General features: G+C 49.0%; 1 protein-coding gene across 1 annotated transcript in view; it reads right to left on the bottom strand.

Annotated features, from left to right (window-relative positions):
- Positions 1–5,309: 5,309 nt before the first annotated feature.
- CTNNBL1 (catenin beta like 1) overlaps positions 5,310–15,857 on the bottom strand; it is a 47,330-nt gene continuing 36,782 nt past the window's right edge. Inside the window, exons 14-16 of the mRNA XM_058850594.1 lie at positions 11,256–11,393; positions 10,632–10,704; positions 5,310–5,560 (exon numbers count right to left, since the gene is read on the bottom strand). Of these exons, the coding sequence (XP_058706577.1) occupies positions 5,472–5,560; positions 10,632–10,704; positions 11,256–11,393 (300 nt within the window). The 3' untranslated portion in view covers positions 5,310–5,471. The remainder of the gene's footprint in view (positions 5,561–10,631; positions 10,705–11,255; positions 11,394–15,857) is intronic.

Here is a 15,857-nt window from a genome sequence, read left to right on the forward strand (position 1 = left end):
CATCCACCATGGTCACAGCTCGTGCACCCACGAGGTTTGCATGTGAATTCCATGGGATACCTGTCCACCAAGGAAAAGGCAACCTGAAAAGCTGGAGGGTGCAGTGGAACTCAGAAGAGCTGGATGAGGTTGGAAGGGGATGGTGGGGTCAGACAGATCCACAGCACTTCATGGGGCATCAACCTCAGAGAAATCCCCAGACCCTGAGGGGCACAAAGAACATCCCCAGGGACACAGCTCTGACCTGGATTTGTCCAAGGACACCCAGAATGAAAGCAAGAGCATTGGTCCTTCCTGCTGGCTCCCGAGTGCTGCTCATGCTCATTCCAATGCCAACACCCCATGTTCCCTTTTGACAGCAAAAGCTGCCCAGCAACTGGAAGGAAAAAAACCAAACCTCAAACCCCAAATTCCAGAGCTGCTGAAGCACTGGGGTCTGCCTCATGCATTATTTTGAAGTTCATCTCTTTAAGGGTTCGTGCAGAGGCACCCCAAGGCTCAGCACTGAGCTCTCCTGAGGTCCAGGAGCCAACACTCAAATTTGTGTCTGCCTGGGAGAGTGAATTGGGTTGTTCATCTCTCTGACGGGCAGAATAAACACCCTCCACATTGATACTGAGCTCATTTCTGATACTTGTTTAGAGACTTGACAATTCCTGTATAAAAGGATTTCCTTCCACAGCTGAAGTTTGACATTCCTGCATTATTAGATTATTTGCAAAGGTCTGCGTGCGCTGCAGGAAAACAATGCTCCCGCCAGGCAACATTAGAGCCTGCTCCTCCACAAATCATCCTGGGAGCAGCCAGCCACGGAGGCAGCGCCTGTCGGGATCCCCCGGTGCAGGGAGCAGCCAGGGAGGCGGCGAGTGGGAGCTCAGGTGAGCAAACACAACCCACCCACCCACACCATGACAGCATCAAAAATAACAGACCGAGCAGGAGAGGGGTTTTGGGTAGGGGGAACCCTGCTCAAGACACCAGCACCACCACGGGCTCCCTGTGTCACTGCCGGCACAGCCCTTCCCAGAGGCATGACCTGGCTGGGAGAGCAGTGGGAGCATTTCTGGGCAGGGACACGAGGTGTCTTTGTCCCCCTGCCTGTTTTGGAATGTTCACAGCCCTGTGTCCCTGGCCCCTCACCCTGGGAGCCCCAGCACAATGTGGGAAAGGCAGCAGCAACCACCCCACCACCCCACCCCAGCACGTGGGGGCTTTGGGACTCAAAGGCCTCTGCCCAGAGCAGCCCCTGCACAGGGAAGTCTCCAAAGCATAAAATTCAGAAGAAAATGACTTGAAAAGAATTATTTCTTCAGAGAACTCAAGTTTCCAGGCCATTAACTCCTTCCTCTGCAGAACCCACTGCCAGGTTCCCGATGGAGAGGAGCACCATCACAGGTGTCCGTCACTGTGGAACAGTTACGTCTTTCCAAACCATTAAACACCAAAAAAATTTAATGTAAAAAAACAAACAAAAATACCACAAACCAACCAGCCCTTCCCCCTCCAAATAATTTCCTGCCCCAGGAGAAAAGCTTTCCCTGAGAGCAAGGCCTTAAAAGAAAAAAATATTTACAAAATCAATAGTGTAAGTGACTTATTTCGCAGCTGATGGTTTGGTCCCAGTGCTGACAGACTCTCGCTGTATTTAGCACAGCCTCAGTCCCTCCACTGGGATATCAGGAGATGTTCCTCAGCCGTGATTTACACTCATTTCTCCCCGTTTAGGGAGGCTCAGCCGGGAGCAGAACTGAAGATGGATTTGGACACACAATGAGGACAGTCAGTGCCTGTCTCCTGTGGCCAGGGGGAACTGCCATCAGCTCCTGCTGAGGCAGGAGGAAACCAGTGCTCCCACCCTCCCTGATACTGCCAGCACTGGGGCTCCCACCCCACTGCATGGATGGTGTCAGCATCCCCCTCCCTCCCCCTTCCCACACCTGCTTCCCCAGGACTTGCCCCAGGATTTCCCCAGCCCCAGCCAAGGCCAGCTTGGTCTCATCCCAACCAAACCCCACTGGAGCAAGCACCTCCATGGAGCAGAGGAATCTGATGACCCCACAGACTGAGGACAGCATCTCCCTCATCCTTTGCTGCTTTCTGCTTTTAAATCCTGGGCTGATGCTCGGCAGCCTCGTACAGCTGGTACCAAACCTGGATCAGTGCCCTGGCAAAGTTCAGGTGTCTGGGTGACAGGCTCATCCCTGCCTGCCCCATTGCCCACAGCTCTCTCAGCCTGAGGCAGCCTTGGGCATCCCCAGGGGTCAGAGCTCCCACCGCTGCATCGCAGGATCCTGCTGCAGAGGGGAGCGTGAGGCACTGCGGGTGCTCTGCTGAAGAACATCCTCCCAGCTCCTTTCTCCTGGAGGGCAAGCTTCCTGCTTCCCATCACCAGAGTGCCTCATCCATCATGTTCCCTCTAATTACCTTCTCATTTACCTCTTTAGTCAAATCTGTTTACAGTCAGAGACAAGAAAGCACGGCCTGGGGGGTACAATGGAGAGGGGTCTCTGTCCCTGCATGTTCCGCTGCCCTGTGCTGAGGCTGGCCCGGTACTCTGAGAGCAGAGCAGGCAGGGGAGTGTGGCTCAACAGGAGCTCAACTCATCACAGAGGAGCCAAGGTCACCAGGCTCTTGCCACCCAGTCCCTGCCATCAGTCCCAGCAGCTCAGAGTCCCACGTGTGCTGCTTGTGGGTTGTGCCACTCCTGCACCTTCTCCCAAAACCCACATTTAGCTCCAAAGGCAACAGTGATGCTGCTGTTCCAAGGCCACAGAACCAGCAGGGTTAAACCAGGGCACAGATCTCCCTGTCTACAGCCTATGGATCTTCCTCAAGGAAATCTGCTAGTAGCTCCACCTTTTAATCCTCCCTCAATTACAATAAAGTCATTCTCCACAACTGCCAAGGCTCAGGGTGCCCATCCTCACACCTCCAAGGCTTTTCTGTGCTGCTCAATGTGACAGCACAAATGAGCTGGCCAGGAGCAGCACATTAAGCTGAATAATTACCTTAATTAATAACAGTGTGCCTATGTGGGCCCCCAGCCTATCCCAAGGACCAAGGCAGAGGATCCAGTGTTTCCCAGAAGTGATGTGTGGGGCCAGAATGGGTAGGGTCTGCTGTGATTACCAGGATCAAAATTGACTGGGCTCCTTTGAAGCAGTGGGGTTCCTCCCTCTGAAAGAGCTTGGAAATTAGAAGAGAATAATTCATCATCCACCTCGTAAAAGCCTGACTTGCAGGAACCATCTCTGCACAAATTCCTCAGCAACATCTGGAGCACCCTCATCCATCACAGGGACAGTGGCTGGGCTGGGTGGGATGGGCACGCTGCCATTCCCTAATCCCACAAATTCTTCTTTCAGCTGGGGAAGACAAAAATCCTCATGGCAAGGCATTCCTACTCTCCAGGTGCAGCACCACGGCCCCAAGAACTGAGAGGGGCAGTGCAGAGGTGGCACCACATCCCCAGCCCTGCAGAGGGAACACAACCTCACAGGATGTTGCTGAGGCTCAGGCCCCATCACAGACTGTGTCTTCTCCTTCTCCTGATGCAGGACAGCACTGACTGCTGGCAGCTGGAGCAGTGCCAGGACCATTTCCTGCTCCCCAGGGAATCCAGAGAACCCACACACCACCACACTTTAGGTTCCTCCAGCCCCTGGCCCTTGCTGTGCCTCCCAGGTGAGCTCACTGGCACAACCCACTGTGGCAGTGATTGACATTTTGCTCCCAGCAGATGCTGTGGGAGGTTTTCCTCATCTGAGAGGAGCCAGCTTGGAGCAGGGATCATGCACTGCACACCCACAGCAGCTCACCAGCTGTGCATGGAAATGATCACATGTACACACACAAGTGTGGCAAACAGCAAGATCAGGTTAAAAATGTACACTCAGATTTATAAACTTACCTTGCCCTTAGGCAGTTTATTGAAGTTTTCTCAAGACCTTCCCTGCCCTTTTCTCCCCTAGATACATAGCCTCACTTCTCAGCTGAAGCTGTTCCACATTCATTAAGTACTCTTTCTGCTCTGCCTCAAACTCTCTGAAATCGCTCCCTTCCTCCTCAGCTCCTCCAAAACAAGCACAGTGTGAGGGGACACCCAGTCACCTTCCAGGGGAAACCAGAGACCAGCTCTGACCACAACTCTACTGGGTATGGAAAGGGAATCAAGTAAAAACCTAAACACACCTGAAAGCTAGAGGAAAAAAAAACACCTTTAAGGAAGCAGGCTGAAAACAGAAGAAATGAGGAATTTGACAAGTTCTGCACAAAAAGAAATGTATTTTTGCAGTTTTTTGTGGCTGCTGAAGCCATGACTTCCATGCTGATCCCCTGAACACCAGTGTTCAATAGCGCCAGGCCAGCAGTGCCTGTGCAGTGAGGATTGAAGGAAGCCTTTAAGCTTCCCTGACAATGCATTTTTCTTGGAGATAAAAAATGAATGCTGCCAGCATGCAAATCTCTCTAAATTAGGCACGGCCCAGCTTGCGGGAGCCACGATGGCTTGTGATGACAGTCATTAACTTCAGCAGCAGAAAAGAAGATGCAGGAAAATATCCTCTGCTACTTCTTATCCCAGTTGGACGTCCCGGCTCAGGGAAGCACCGGAGTCTGGCACAATGCCACCCAAAAGCACACCACAGTGCAGAAGGTGATGAGAATGAGCTGTGGCCCCTTTTCCCAGGGCACACAGGGCCACCCCTCTGCTCTCGGGGACTTGCTGCTGCTCCAAGAGCCGAGCTCCTGTCCAGGAACCACAACACTGCTTTTCTACTGAACAAACACAGCCAAGACCCAAAGCTGACTGTGAGGAATTTGGGCACGTCACTTACTTACCTCCCCTCACTCTTAGCTCTGGGTAAAACCCCAACAGACTCATTCCTTCTTTTCCCTCTTCAGGAGGGAACAGTGACCAGCCTGTGCCAAACCTACTCTCAATTCCCACTCACCTTTGGGAATATTTAACAGGAATGGCTGATGTGGCCAATTCCTGGATCTCTTCTGCCATTGAAGAAGGAATGAACTGGACACACACCACCACCTCAGCCTCCCTGGCTCCTGTCAGAACAAGGGTTGTACATTTTCATTAATGGATCAAGCTGGAAGAACCTGCAGTCTCTCGAGCCATCCAGGTTTCCTCTCTGCCCTCCCTGCCACGGATACATTTGTATTATTTCACACTGATCCTTGGCAGCTTGATTTAGGGGGAAAAAGATAAAAAAGATGGGAACCTCATGCTGGCTTTGTGCTGGGTATGCAGCTGCAGCCCCACTCACAGAACACTGCTCAAATAACAAACCAGGAACTAAAAAAAAAGCAAACTATCTTTAATATCTCCCAAATCCCATTTAGAAGCAGTTTCATAGAAACATCACTTTCAACGTGCAATAGAGGCTGGAGGAGGGGCAGGAGGAGGGAGAACTGGTGCCACGTGCTTGTGGGCAGACACAGAGGTGTCTCCCAGGTCCTCAGAAATTCTCCAGCAGATCCAGGATCCGCTTCTGCTCGCTCTCCCGGAACTCCTGGTTCTTCCCGTCCCCGATGTTCTCCGCGTACTCTGCAGGGAGAGAGAAGAGGGACACCAGCTTTGAGTGCAACAGGAACAAACAAGGGCACCAGCTCCTGCAGACACCACAGCGAATCTACAGCCACAGCCACTGCAAACAGCCAAATGAGAATTAATGCAAGGAGCGATGATGGTTTTCCTGCCCATACCCAGGGTTAAAGCTTTGCATAACAAACACCTGCTGACACTCATTAAAGCTCTTGTGGCAGACAGAGGCAGAGAACTCCCTGCTCTGGCCCAAGCAGACACCAGCACCCGGGAGCACCCATTCCCTGGCATGGGAATCATGGCACTATGCCCAAGAAATGCAAACAGTGCCATAAATCACTGCAAATCACCAGCTTCCTAGGTCCCTTTGGACACTCAGTGTCATCAGGGAAGGTCAGGCAGGCTCTGTGACAGCTGTTAATCGTCCCCAGTCCTGGGTTTAACCTGCCTGCTGTCCAAGCATCCTGAATGAGGATTTTTGCCAAGGAAACCCAAATTCCTCCACCTCCATCTGCTTTTAGCCACACAGAAGAAAAGCCACCAGCTCAGATTTAACTACAAACCAAACTCCTTGTCATCAGGAAGAGGACACCAGACCCTGAGCATGGTGTTGCCCATCCATGCACATGGCCAAACACTACAGAACTAAACATTCCCCCTGTAGTTCTCCTTCCTGATATTCATTTGGAGCTGGCAGCTCTCATCCCCTACCAGCTCCCTCCTTCCTGCAACCAGAACCTGCATTTTCAAAGACGTTTAAAAAAAAAAAAAGAAAAGCAGGTTCTGAGCTGCGGAAGCAAGGAGCTGAACAAATCTGAGGAAATCAGGAGCAGCCTGATGGTTAAGACAGTGCTTCCCTGCCTCCGCCTGCTTGCATTCTTTTCCTTCTTCCAAACAAACAGAACAGCTTGTATTCAGCACTGAATGGTAAGTTGCTGTAGAAAGTTTGCTTTAATATTTATACGTTTAGCACAGCTACTTGCTCTGAGCTCCATCAAAGCCTTTGTTACAGGAGCACTGAAAGCAGTGAGGACAGCCAGAAGTTAGCTGATGTGGGAGTCTTCCCTCCTGTGTGTACATGCTGGCTCTCTCTCTCTCTCTCAATGTAAAAGCAGTCGAGTTCTTTGCCAAGCCCCTGGGAAAAATATTTTTAATATTTATAAACTGCTCCAGTAGCTGTAATGTGAGCAGGTGGTAACGGCTGAGGTTTGCTGCAGGTGAACCTGAGCTGCCCACTGTCCCAGCAAAGGGCCCAACTCAGGGCACCTTCCCTTGGTGGAGGAGCTGCTCTCCACAGCTCTTAAAAGCAGCAGAAAGCTCCTACAAGGATGGATTCCTTGTAGCTCCCTGTGTATGGACTGATTGTTGCGAGACAGCCCAGCCCTGCTGCGCTGTGCGTGCTTTGGCTGAGGGCTGCACTGGGGATCCAAACCTCAGGCAGGAGATGGTCCCAGTGCACAGGGATGGGATCCCCTTCCCAGCCAAGGCTGGCACTTGGCTCAGGCTCCCCTGTCCCCTCAGGCAGTACCAGAGCCTTCTGTCAGCAGCATGCCCCCAGAGCTGGTACAGGAGCCAGCTCTGTCCCCAGCAGCCCCTTCAATGCTCCATCAGGGGAACAGCTGCACTGGATGCAGAGTGCTGGAGTTTATTGCAGCCCAAGGGCAACATTTCCCACCTGCAGTGGCCTCTCCAAGCCCAGGTGAGGGACAGCCACAGTCCTCAAGCCTGGCACGGCTGCTCAGCCCCCAGCTGTAAGGATGGCCAGACTGCTTGGACTAGGGCTCAAGCAGGGAGCTGCTGAGTGCCACTAATGACACTTGCCCTTCCTTTGTACCAGGAGATCACCCAAACAAAAACAAGACACAAATTCTTCTTATCTTGTCCAAAAGCTCAGCATTTCTCCTTCTAAACATCTAGGCTTTGTAAAACCCCAGTGACTCCAAGGCAGAATGTTTACTGGGTTATGACAGATGCTAATGCTCATTTGAAGCATTAGCAGCTTGAAGACACCAGATAAAACCCCCAGAACCAGGCTTAACAAAGTAAATCTCCGACCAAGATTTTATGTATTTACTTTTTTATTTAAAATTCCAGCACTTCACTGCGATTGCTAAAAAAACCCCCAAATGTAAGCTGCCCCTGCCAACAGTTAACCAGAGCTTACACACTGCTGTAGCTACACAAAGGGAAAGAGCCCAAGATTGGTTTCTGCTTCATTAGACAAAATACAATGGTTACAGAACAGTAAAAATCAATTGGGAAATACTGAGGCTTGTAATGGATATTGGAAGCTCTGGAGCCTGCACAGATGGAGGTACCATGAGCCAGACTGAGCTCCATCCTCAGAGCACATTGACCCTTCCTTTGTGTTTACCTGTGCTAATGGGTTTGGGCTGGAATGTACAGCAGCCATTCCACATGCCCAGCTCCCAGTGTGCCCACTCACCTGACATCAGGTGTGAGGGGAGGGGCCTCAGCAGGAGCAGCCCTGACAGAGCTTCCAAGGGAGCCAGGATCAATGGCTACAACCTCTGGATCAGCAAGGAACAGCGAGATTTGCCATTCCAGAGCCAAGTATAATTTCAGAGAGGCCTGTGCCTCACTCCGTTGCCAATGACAGATGGAGACCAGGCACCTCCCCAAGATACAGACACTGCTGCTACCCCAAATCCAGCCTCCATCCCCAAAAACATCTCCCTAGCCAAGGCACACACCACTCACACACACTCACATACACTTTCTTCTAAAGCATAAACTACCTGTCCTGTTGCAAGAAATGCTTGATCTTCCAGAAAAAGGAAGTGTGGGAGGACTGGTCAGCCTGCAGAAATGCATTAATGAGCCTCCCGTTATTCCCTGCCCACTCCTCCCCCTTGAAAGCTCTACCATAAGAAAACAGTCTCGCTTCCTTGCTTGCATCATAAGTAATTCTGAGCCACCCCAAGGGATCCATCAGCTGTCAGGTTGCCAGAGAAACATGGAGAATATGTAGGCCATAAAAATCAAACTAAAAACTGAGCACCTAATTAGTATGCAAAAATAGAAAATAAAAACTGAACAAGAGCAAAACACTGAACAAAATGTAAAAATAAACCAGTCCTCATCTGTCCTGAGCGCAAGTTGGGAAGTAGCCTGGAAACCTTCCAGCCAAGGCTCAAGCTCCTGATCTCTCAGTCACTTGTAATAGAGTCATGTGCAGTTGACTCCAGTGAAGTTTTGGAAACCCCTTGCTGGCCCCAGCATCACACTGCAGGGTCCACACCCAAACCCCTGTTCCAGCTCCTTTGCTTTCCTGGAAGCTGTGTCCAGGGAACTGACTCCTTCAGAGAAGCAGGTGCATGTTCCAGGTGGTGCTGCTGTTACAGGCTGGTGAATCTGTGCTTACTATACATGTGGACACAGGTGTGTAACTACCTCAAATTTCAGAGCCCAGTGCTGCTCCTGCCTCTTGGGTCCCACTGCAGGACTTCACAAGCACCCACTAAGAAATTCATCACTGAGGTTTTGACTATTGTCTCTAAAAGTCTCTAAAACTGGCAGGTATAAGAGCTGGGGAGAGCTGCAGTCAGAGCCCAAACTCTGTACCCATCCCTGCATTATTAACATGCCAATGTGTCCCTTCAGGCAGGGAACGTGGTGCTGCTGAAAGCACCCAACCCAGCACGACCCTGAGCTTGCAACACCCGACACAGCCGTGAAGAAAGTTTCACAATGCAAGTCACTGTCTGGGAAAAAAAGAATCAGATGAAATTGTAATGCAGCTGCCCTCTGATTCAGCTTGGTATGTAAATCAACAAGCCAGAGCCGTGACTGTGAGGTGTGCAAATCCAGCGAGGTGTGCAGACAACTCCCTCAGGGACACACGGCCCAGGGCAAATGTGAGAATCTGATCATGGATGTGTGCCGTACTCCAGATTGAAAAGGGGCAGTTTAGAGGCAGGAATTTTCAAGTATCATAATTAAAATCAGAAAAGACATCCTATGCAGCCCCCCTTCTCACCAGCAGGCATTAGCTTGCACTTCATGGCCAAGGACAAGGGCCAAAGAGATTGCCTATAGCTGCAGGCAATCTTACACTGTCAGAAAATCACTCTTAATTTTGTCATACCAGCCAGCTTTCTAATTCCTTTTTTTCTTGTGTATGAGAAAGGAGAAAACCGACAGGTTCTGCAGGAAATAAGCTGCGTGTACCTGCCATTGTTGAAGTGGGGACAAGGAAAACCCAGGAGAACACTGTTGTTCCCAAAGACAGCAGAAACATTGAAACACAAGCCCAGTGCTGCTAAACTTCCTTTCCCTCCAGAAGAAAATTAAGACTCCTAACCCCACACTGAAAACAACACAGCCCCTTTGGAGCAGATACATTCCATTAGAAAGCAACTTCTCCAGGCAGCTCTGGTTCCCTGCTGCTCCCATTAAGCCTCTCAGCTCCAAGGGGCCATGGGAAGAGGCTGAGTCCTGCCCTCCTCACCCCCAGTTCCACTGGCTGCTGCTGCTGAGGAGGACCACAGCTCAAATAGGCATTGCTCTAATTCACCATGAGCATTAAAAATAACAAGAAGTACTTTAAAACTGGGATTGCAAATCACAACAGCTACATTTTAAAGCTATGGAGGATACTTTAATGCTATAATCCATATTAATCTGACACTAAGAACAAGACAAATACACCATGGGTACTAATATGGTGCAGATGGTAAAGTGCAAGGCCATGTTAATGAAAGATGAGACTCCACTATTCTTCCCTCTAGCAGGCATGCACACTTCCCTTAAATATTTACTCTCACGTTGATGTCAGCAGTGAATTCCAGCCAGGCTGGAGCTGATGGAAGCATGGAGTGACGTGCTGTTCTCTGACAGCAGCTACAGCAAGTGTCCTAACTCAGAGGCAAAGCAAAGCACGCCACTAATCAGGGTGATTCCAGCCCTGCCAGCATCTCGAAACACTGCTCAGGTGCTGCCTGGAGATGCTCAGGAAGCCAAGGAGAATTACATGTGAAGGCTCATCCTGCAAAGCGATGGCCAAGCTGTCCCCGGTAGCGATGAGACACTTGCACAAGATATCTCTACTCACCCTTCAGGATGTGTCGAACAATTTTAATGGAGCTGCCTCTCATGTTCAGGATCTGGTGAACTCTTTGACGAATCTGATGGGGAGTAAGACAGAAAAGAAAGAGATCTTCAACACAAGTCCATGCACAGCCTGAGCACCACAAAAACCAACTCAGCCTTGGCAGCCCACAGCATCTTCTCAGGAACACCCAGGAAGGCACGTGGCACAGAAATAAGAAGCCACAGAATGCATTCACAAACCCCCAATGCATGCAGAGGAAGCAGAGATGCAGCATTTTGCACAGATCAAGAAAAGCTGTATCTGTGCTTTTGTGAGAACTCCTGAGAGCTGGTCCCTTTCCCCTACTCCCTTGGCAGTAGCATCAACATGGCCTTTCCATTTCAAACCCTGACCTCACTCACACAGATTATACAAATTTAGTGACAACAATTGGCTTCTGACCCCACTAATGCCCTCCTATCTGCTACAACTTGATGAAACTGTATGTGCAATAAACAGTAGGTCTCCTCCCTAAAAGGGAATTAGAGAAACAATTACTCAACACAGCATTTGCAAGGATTTAGAGCCCTGTCTGCACCGGGAATGCCAACACAGATGATCTGCCAACCTTGTACACAGCTTTACCTGGGGAACGTTGGCATTACAGATCTCTGCCATGATGTAACAGATGAGCTGCAGCACAAAGAGCCCAGCATCCAGACGACGGAGGTAGAACTCGTCTTCCATGTCATCATCTATGATCTCTCCTCGACGCACCATGTCCTGTAAAGCCACACAAAGGAAAGGTATGAGGATCCTCTCAGAGCACTTCCCATTAGGAGTGGCAAAATACTGGTGGAATTTGTGGTTTCTTAAGAACTGTTTTGTTCCCCCAAACATTATCAGCCATGTATTTCTCGCCAAAGAAGTATTTTAATAATTCATTTAAATTCACAAAACATTTCATTCAATTTTGAAGAAGTTTTGCCTTTGCTGATTGTGAAGTGTGTCCATCTGCAAGTTAAAATTTTAATTCAAACACACAAATCACATTTCTACATTGAGAGATGAGGGTGTGTGACTGTGGAAAGACCCATGAATCCGTGATTTACAAGTCCTTTTCAGAATGGTACAAAACCTACTCTTTTACTGGCCATCTGAGGGTGCTGTTCGGCAGTGCAAAACACGACTCCAGCACACTCTAACACCTAGAGGGCTTCTAGCTTCATTATTGACCAATAGATGAAAAAACACATCTGAAAATCCTGCACAAGGACAGCCCCAGGACCGGGCTTTTTTCATCAAAGAGCAGTGGTTCCCATGGGAATGACAACCCACCATCCATTCTTCCTCTGCATACATGAGTTTCACTCACAGAGACCTCCCCAGAGGGAGGCCAGAGGAAGAGTGAAAGAGGCCATTCCATTCCATTCCATTCCATTCCATTCCATTCCATTCCATTCCATTCCATTCCATTCCATTCCATTCCATTCCATTCCATTCCATTCCATTCCATTCCATTCCATTCCATTCCATTCCATTCCATTCCATTCCATTCCACTCCATTCCATTCCATTCCACTCCATTCCATCTCCCATGTCCAGAGAGCACATCTTCTTCAAAACACTGCCAAGAGCCACCTGGCAGCGAGCTCAGAACAGCCTCCTCTGAGCTGGCCTGAGGACATGCCTGTGCTCCATCCTCATGGGGAGGGCTGACAGGCCCAAGCAACCGTGTCACGTGTCACCTTCTGCATTTTGGGGTTTGTCTTCTGGTTTCGTCCTTAAACAAAGGAAGCAGCTCGTCAGCCCTGCGAGCTCGCTGCAGCTCTGTGATTTATTCCGCAGCCGTCTGGCAGGTGGGCGCACGCCGGAGGAGCAATATTTCCTCATTAGAGCCATCGCCTGCGAGTGCTCCGGACCTGCAATGCTCCACAGGATGCGCCTCCTCGGGCACACGTGCTCCAGGCATGCATGCACACAAGGTCACCAGCACCAAAGCTGGCTGAGGCTGCCAAATTTTGCTGTTCTGTCAAGCCAAGCCCTCGTACCTAATGGTGAGTTGAGGGTTTTAGGTGTAAGAAGGAAAATGAGTCCTGTGCAACTCTCCCTGGAGGGGAGCAATGGATGCTCCCTGGATAGAAAGTTGATGGAGTGGCTTAGACAGCTGATTCTCACTTCCCCTTGAAAGGGAGAGGAAAGCTTAGGTAGTGAAATATTCCTTTCCTCCTAGAAATCTGGTCTGCCAGTAAAAGAACAAGTTTGTGTTGTGAAATCAGCTGCTTTGGCTACACTCAGATGTGACACTTCAGCATCACATCCTGAAGACTCCAACACATGCATGACTGTCATTTACTCCAGGTTCTCAAAATCATGGGCACAGGCATGACTGGGCAAAGCCTGCATGTGAGCTCTTGCCAGTAAATAGAAAAATCCAATTTTGTGCAGAGAGTAACTTCCCTCACCCTAAATCCATGCCAAATGGCTCAAATCTGGTCTCTAAAGCCAAACAATGATGAGTCTGGCTAGTGAGAGAGCTGAACAGTGAGACAATTATAAAAAAAAACCACTCAAGAAAGACAACACACTCACTCCCGAACCACTGCTAACACTCCACACTGCACACAGGCTCATTGGCTGCTCTGCTCAACAGTGCTAAATTCCTGAGCGGAAAAACAGCCACAGGCCAGGACTCTGAATCTCCAGAGCAAGAAACAAAGGCTGGGTCTGCTCTGTATTCTGATCCGAGCACGGTGATCACAGGAGCTGGATCCAGGCAGCCGCGGTCTTGATTACACAGTGGTGGCGGCTCTAACAGCCCCTCTCGGCAGAGAAGATTATTTTGTGCCAGTAAATTAAGCAGATATGAATTAGAAGACAGTACAGTTTTAAGGTGCCTTTTCACAGTCCTCTTTTTGTTGGTTTTTTTTAAACCACAGCCACCCTTTCAGTGCTAATCTGGCTCCAGTTCAGTACCAAGCAGCCCCTTTCCCACTTGGTCTCTTTTTCAAAGCTGTCAGTCGCTAACCTCCAAATGAGCGCTCAGGTGCCATTTCTAATCTGCCAGCAATATGTACTGAGATGCCCCTTGCTGATGGGAGAAGACAGCAATAAGATGGGCTTCTGTGAAGCTAAAATGAGCTTCTCTCACACTAATGAGGCAGGACTGACAGGCCTCGAGGTGTCAAGTAGAGACTCCAAGCCTAGAGATGCAAGGGATGTGCCAGTGCTGTACCAAAGATCACATTGCTCCATATGGGCACTGGAGATTTCTGCATCCTCCTCCCTCCTCACCCTTCACTCACCTTCCAGCACACACTGCACAAATGGGCAGAGCAAAAGGAATGGGTACTGATCAAGAACAAAGAACACCTCCAGGATCCTGCTTTTCCATCCTCACCACACGGAACAGTGAGGCCAATCCAGGTGGACAGAAATGAGCATGTTCCAAATAGCTGTGCACCAAGACGAGAGATGGAGTCTCTCCCCTTACTACTTTCTGTCTCTATCACTGGCAAGAGCTGAGGGATGAAAGACATGCTCAGGACGGGCCTTCAGACCACAGGCTAAGAGCTACACTCACAGCCATCACATCCTGCCCTCAGCACAGCTCCAAGCAATCCAGTCTTTCTATACCAAACTGAAAGGATGGGCTGACACAAATCCCCACCTGTTATCCCCACCTGTGGATACCACACTCATCCTAGGAGTTCCACTTCTTCCTTTCAAGGATGGAGTGGCTCTGCTGTAGCACAATTAGCATGTAATTTGTAAGTCATTATAGCACAAAGTGTCTGGTGAGAATATTTTATTGAATAAACCTGATGAGCATAATTTTCTTTGGAACTATAAAAATATCAAACTATCTCTTGTCATTTCCTACCATCTTTAGAGATCATCAAGGCTATTGCTGCCACCCATAATTATACCTCATTTTAGAGAGAGGTAAAGGCCACAGGATGTTGCACCGTTTCCTACAGAAATAATTAAAGAAATTGAGAGGAGAACAAGATATTTTCATTAACTAAAAACTCTGAGAAAAGTGCTAAGATAGGCATCAGGTGTTGGAGACAATGCTCTCATGGACTTTGCTCCTGGGTTTCCCATGGCAATTAGGATAATCACCAAGTTATCACCTCTGAACCTTTCCGAACAGATTCCACTGAAGCAAATAAGAGGGTAACACTGAGAAGGAGCTCAATGACTGCATCCTGTTTCACAGTCCAGATTAGGGTGCAGATTATTACAACTGTCCCTCCTCAGAACAGCCAGATTCAGAAATCCCTCCCTTCCACCCCCAACTATTCCATCACCATCACTGCCATGGGCTGAAAAGCAGGGCTATAAAACAGATCACTACAATAAGCCAAGCTAAAAGAAATACAAAGGAAGAGAACGGCAAGAGCAGGAGCTTCTTATGCCAGCTGCACTACTAAAGATAAAGCACTCAGTCATTCCTTGTGTAAGCAGCTTTCCACTCCTTGTAATGCAAGACTTACACCAGGATACTCTGTCCATCAAACTCGGATCTCACTCTCGTCAGTGTAGCCTGAACCTGTGAAATCTCACCAAATACCATTTTTCCATGGGGCAGGGAGAAAGGTGAGGATCTGTATACCAGATTTTTGGGGTACTATGTCCTCTACTGCAAGGGGAAGGTCAAAAGCCTCTCCCAGTGATGAAGCACAATTTCTAAAGTGTTCATACAATCCACCTCAGTGATTCATGTGCCACAACAAGGAACATTAAAGTGCCCCATAAATCCTGTCACAGCCAGACAGTGCTGTGATGTGACAGACAGAATGATGGCTTTTGCCTATTTCTGTGTGGGGAAAACGCTTGAGCTACTTCAGATCTCAGGACACCATGTCCCACTGACCATCTGATGATGCTACAAAATAAAGCAAATGAAAATTCTCCAAAAGTGTTCTGAGCTAGGAATGAACTTCAACATATTTTATACATGTTGTGGCCAATATGTTGCACCCATGAGATGCTTCTGCCAAATCCTATTATTAGTTCTAACAGAAGGTAAAGAATTTAGGTCCATTTATTTTGGATACAGGAGGAGAATCTGATGTTCCTTAGTTTTACTTCTTTTGTGCATTTAGTAGACATGAATGGGTTAATATTATTAATTGAAAAGCTTCCACAAAAGCTTCTTCACACTCAAATTTCCTCCATTCCTGCTTTGTGCTGGCTGTTTGCTACAGATGTTAATGTTTGCAGGCTGCTCCAGAGTGTTCCT

Source organism: Poecile atricapillus, chromosome 15, assembly GCF_030490865.1.
Source record: "Poecile atricapillus isolate bPoeAtr1 chromosome 15, bPoeAtr1.hap1, whole genome shotgun sequence".
NCBI lineage: Eukaryota > Metazoa > Chordata > Aves > Passeriformes > Paridae > Poecile > Poecile atricapillus.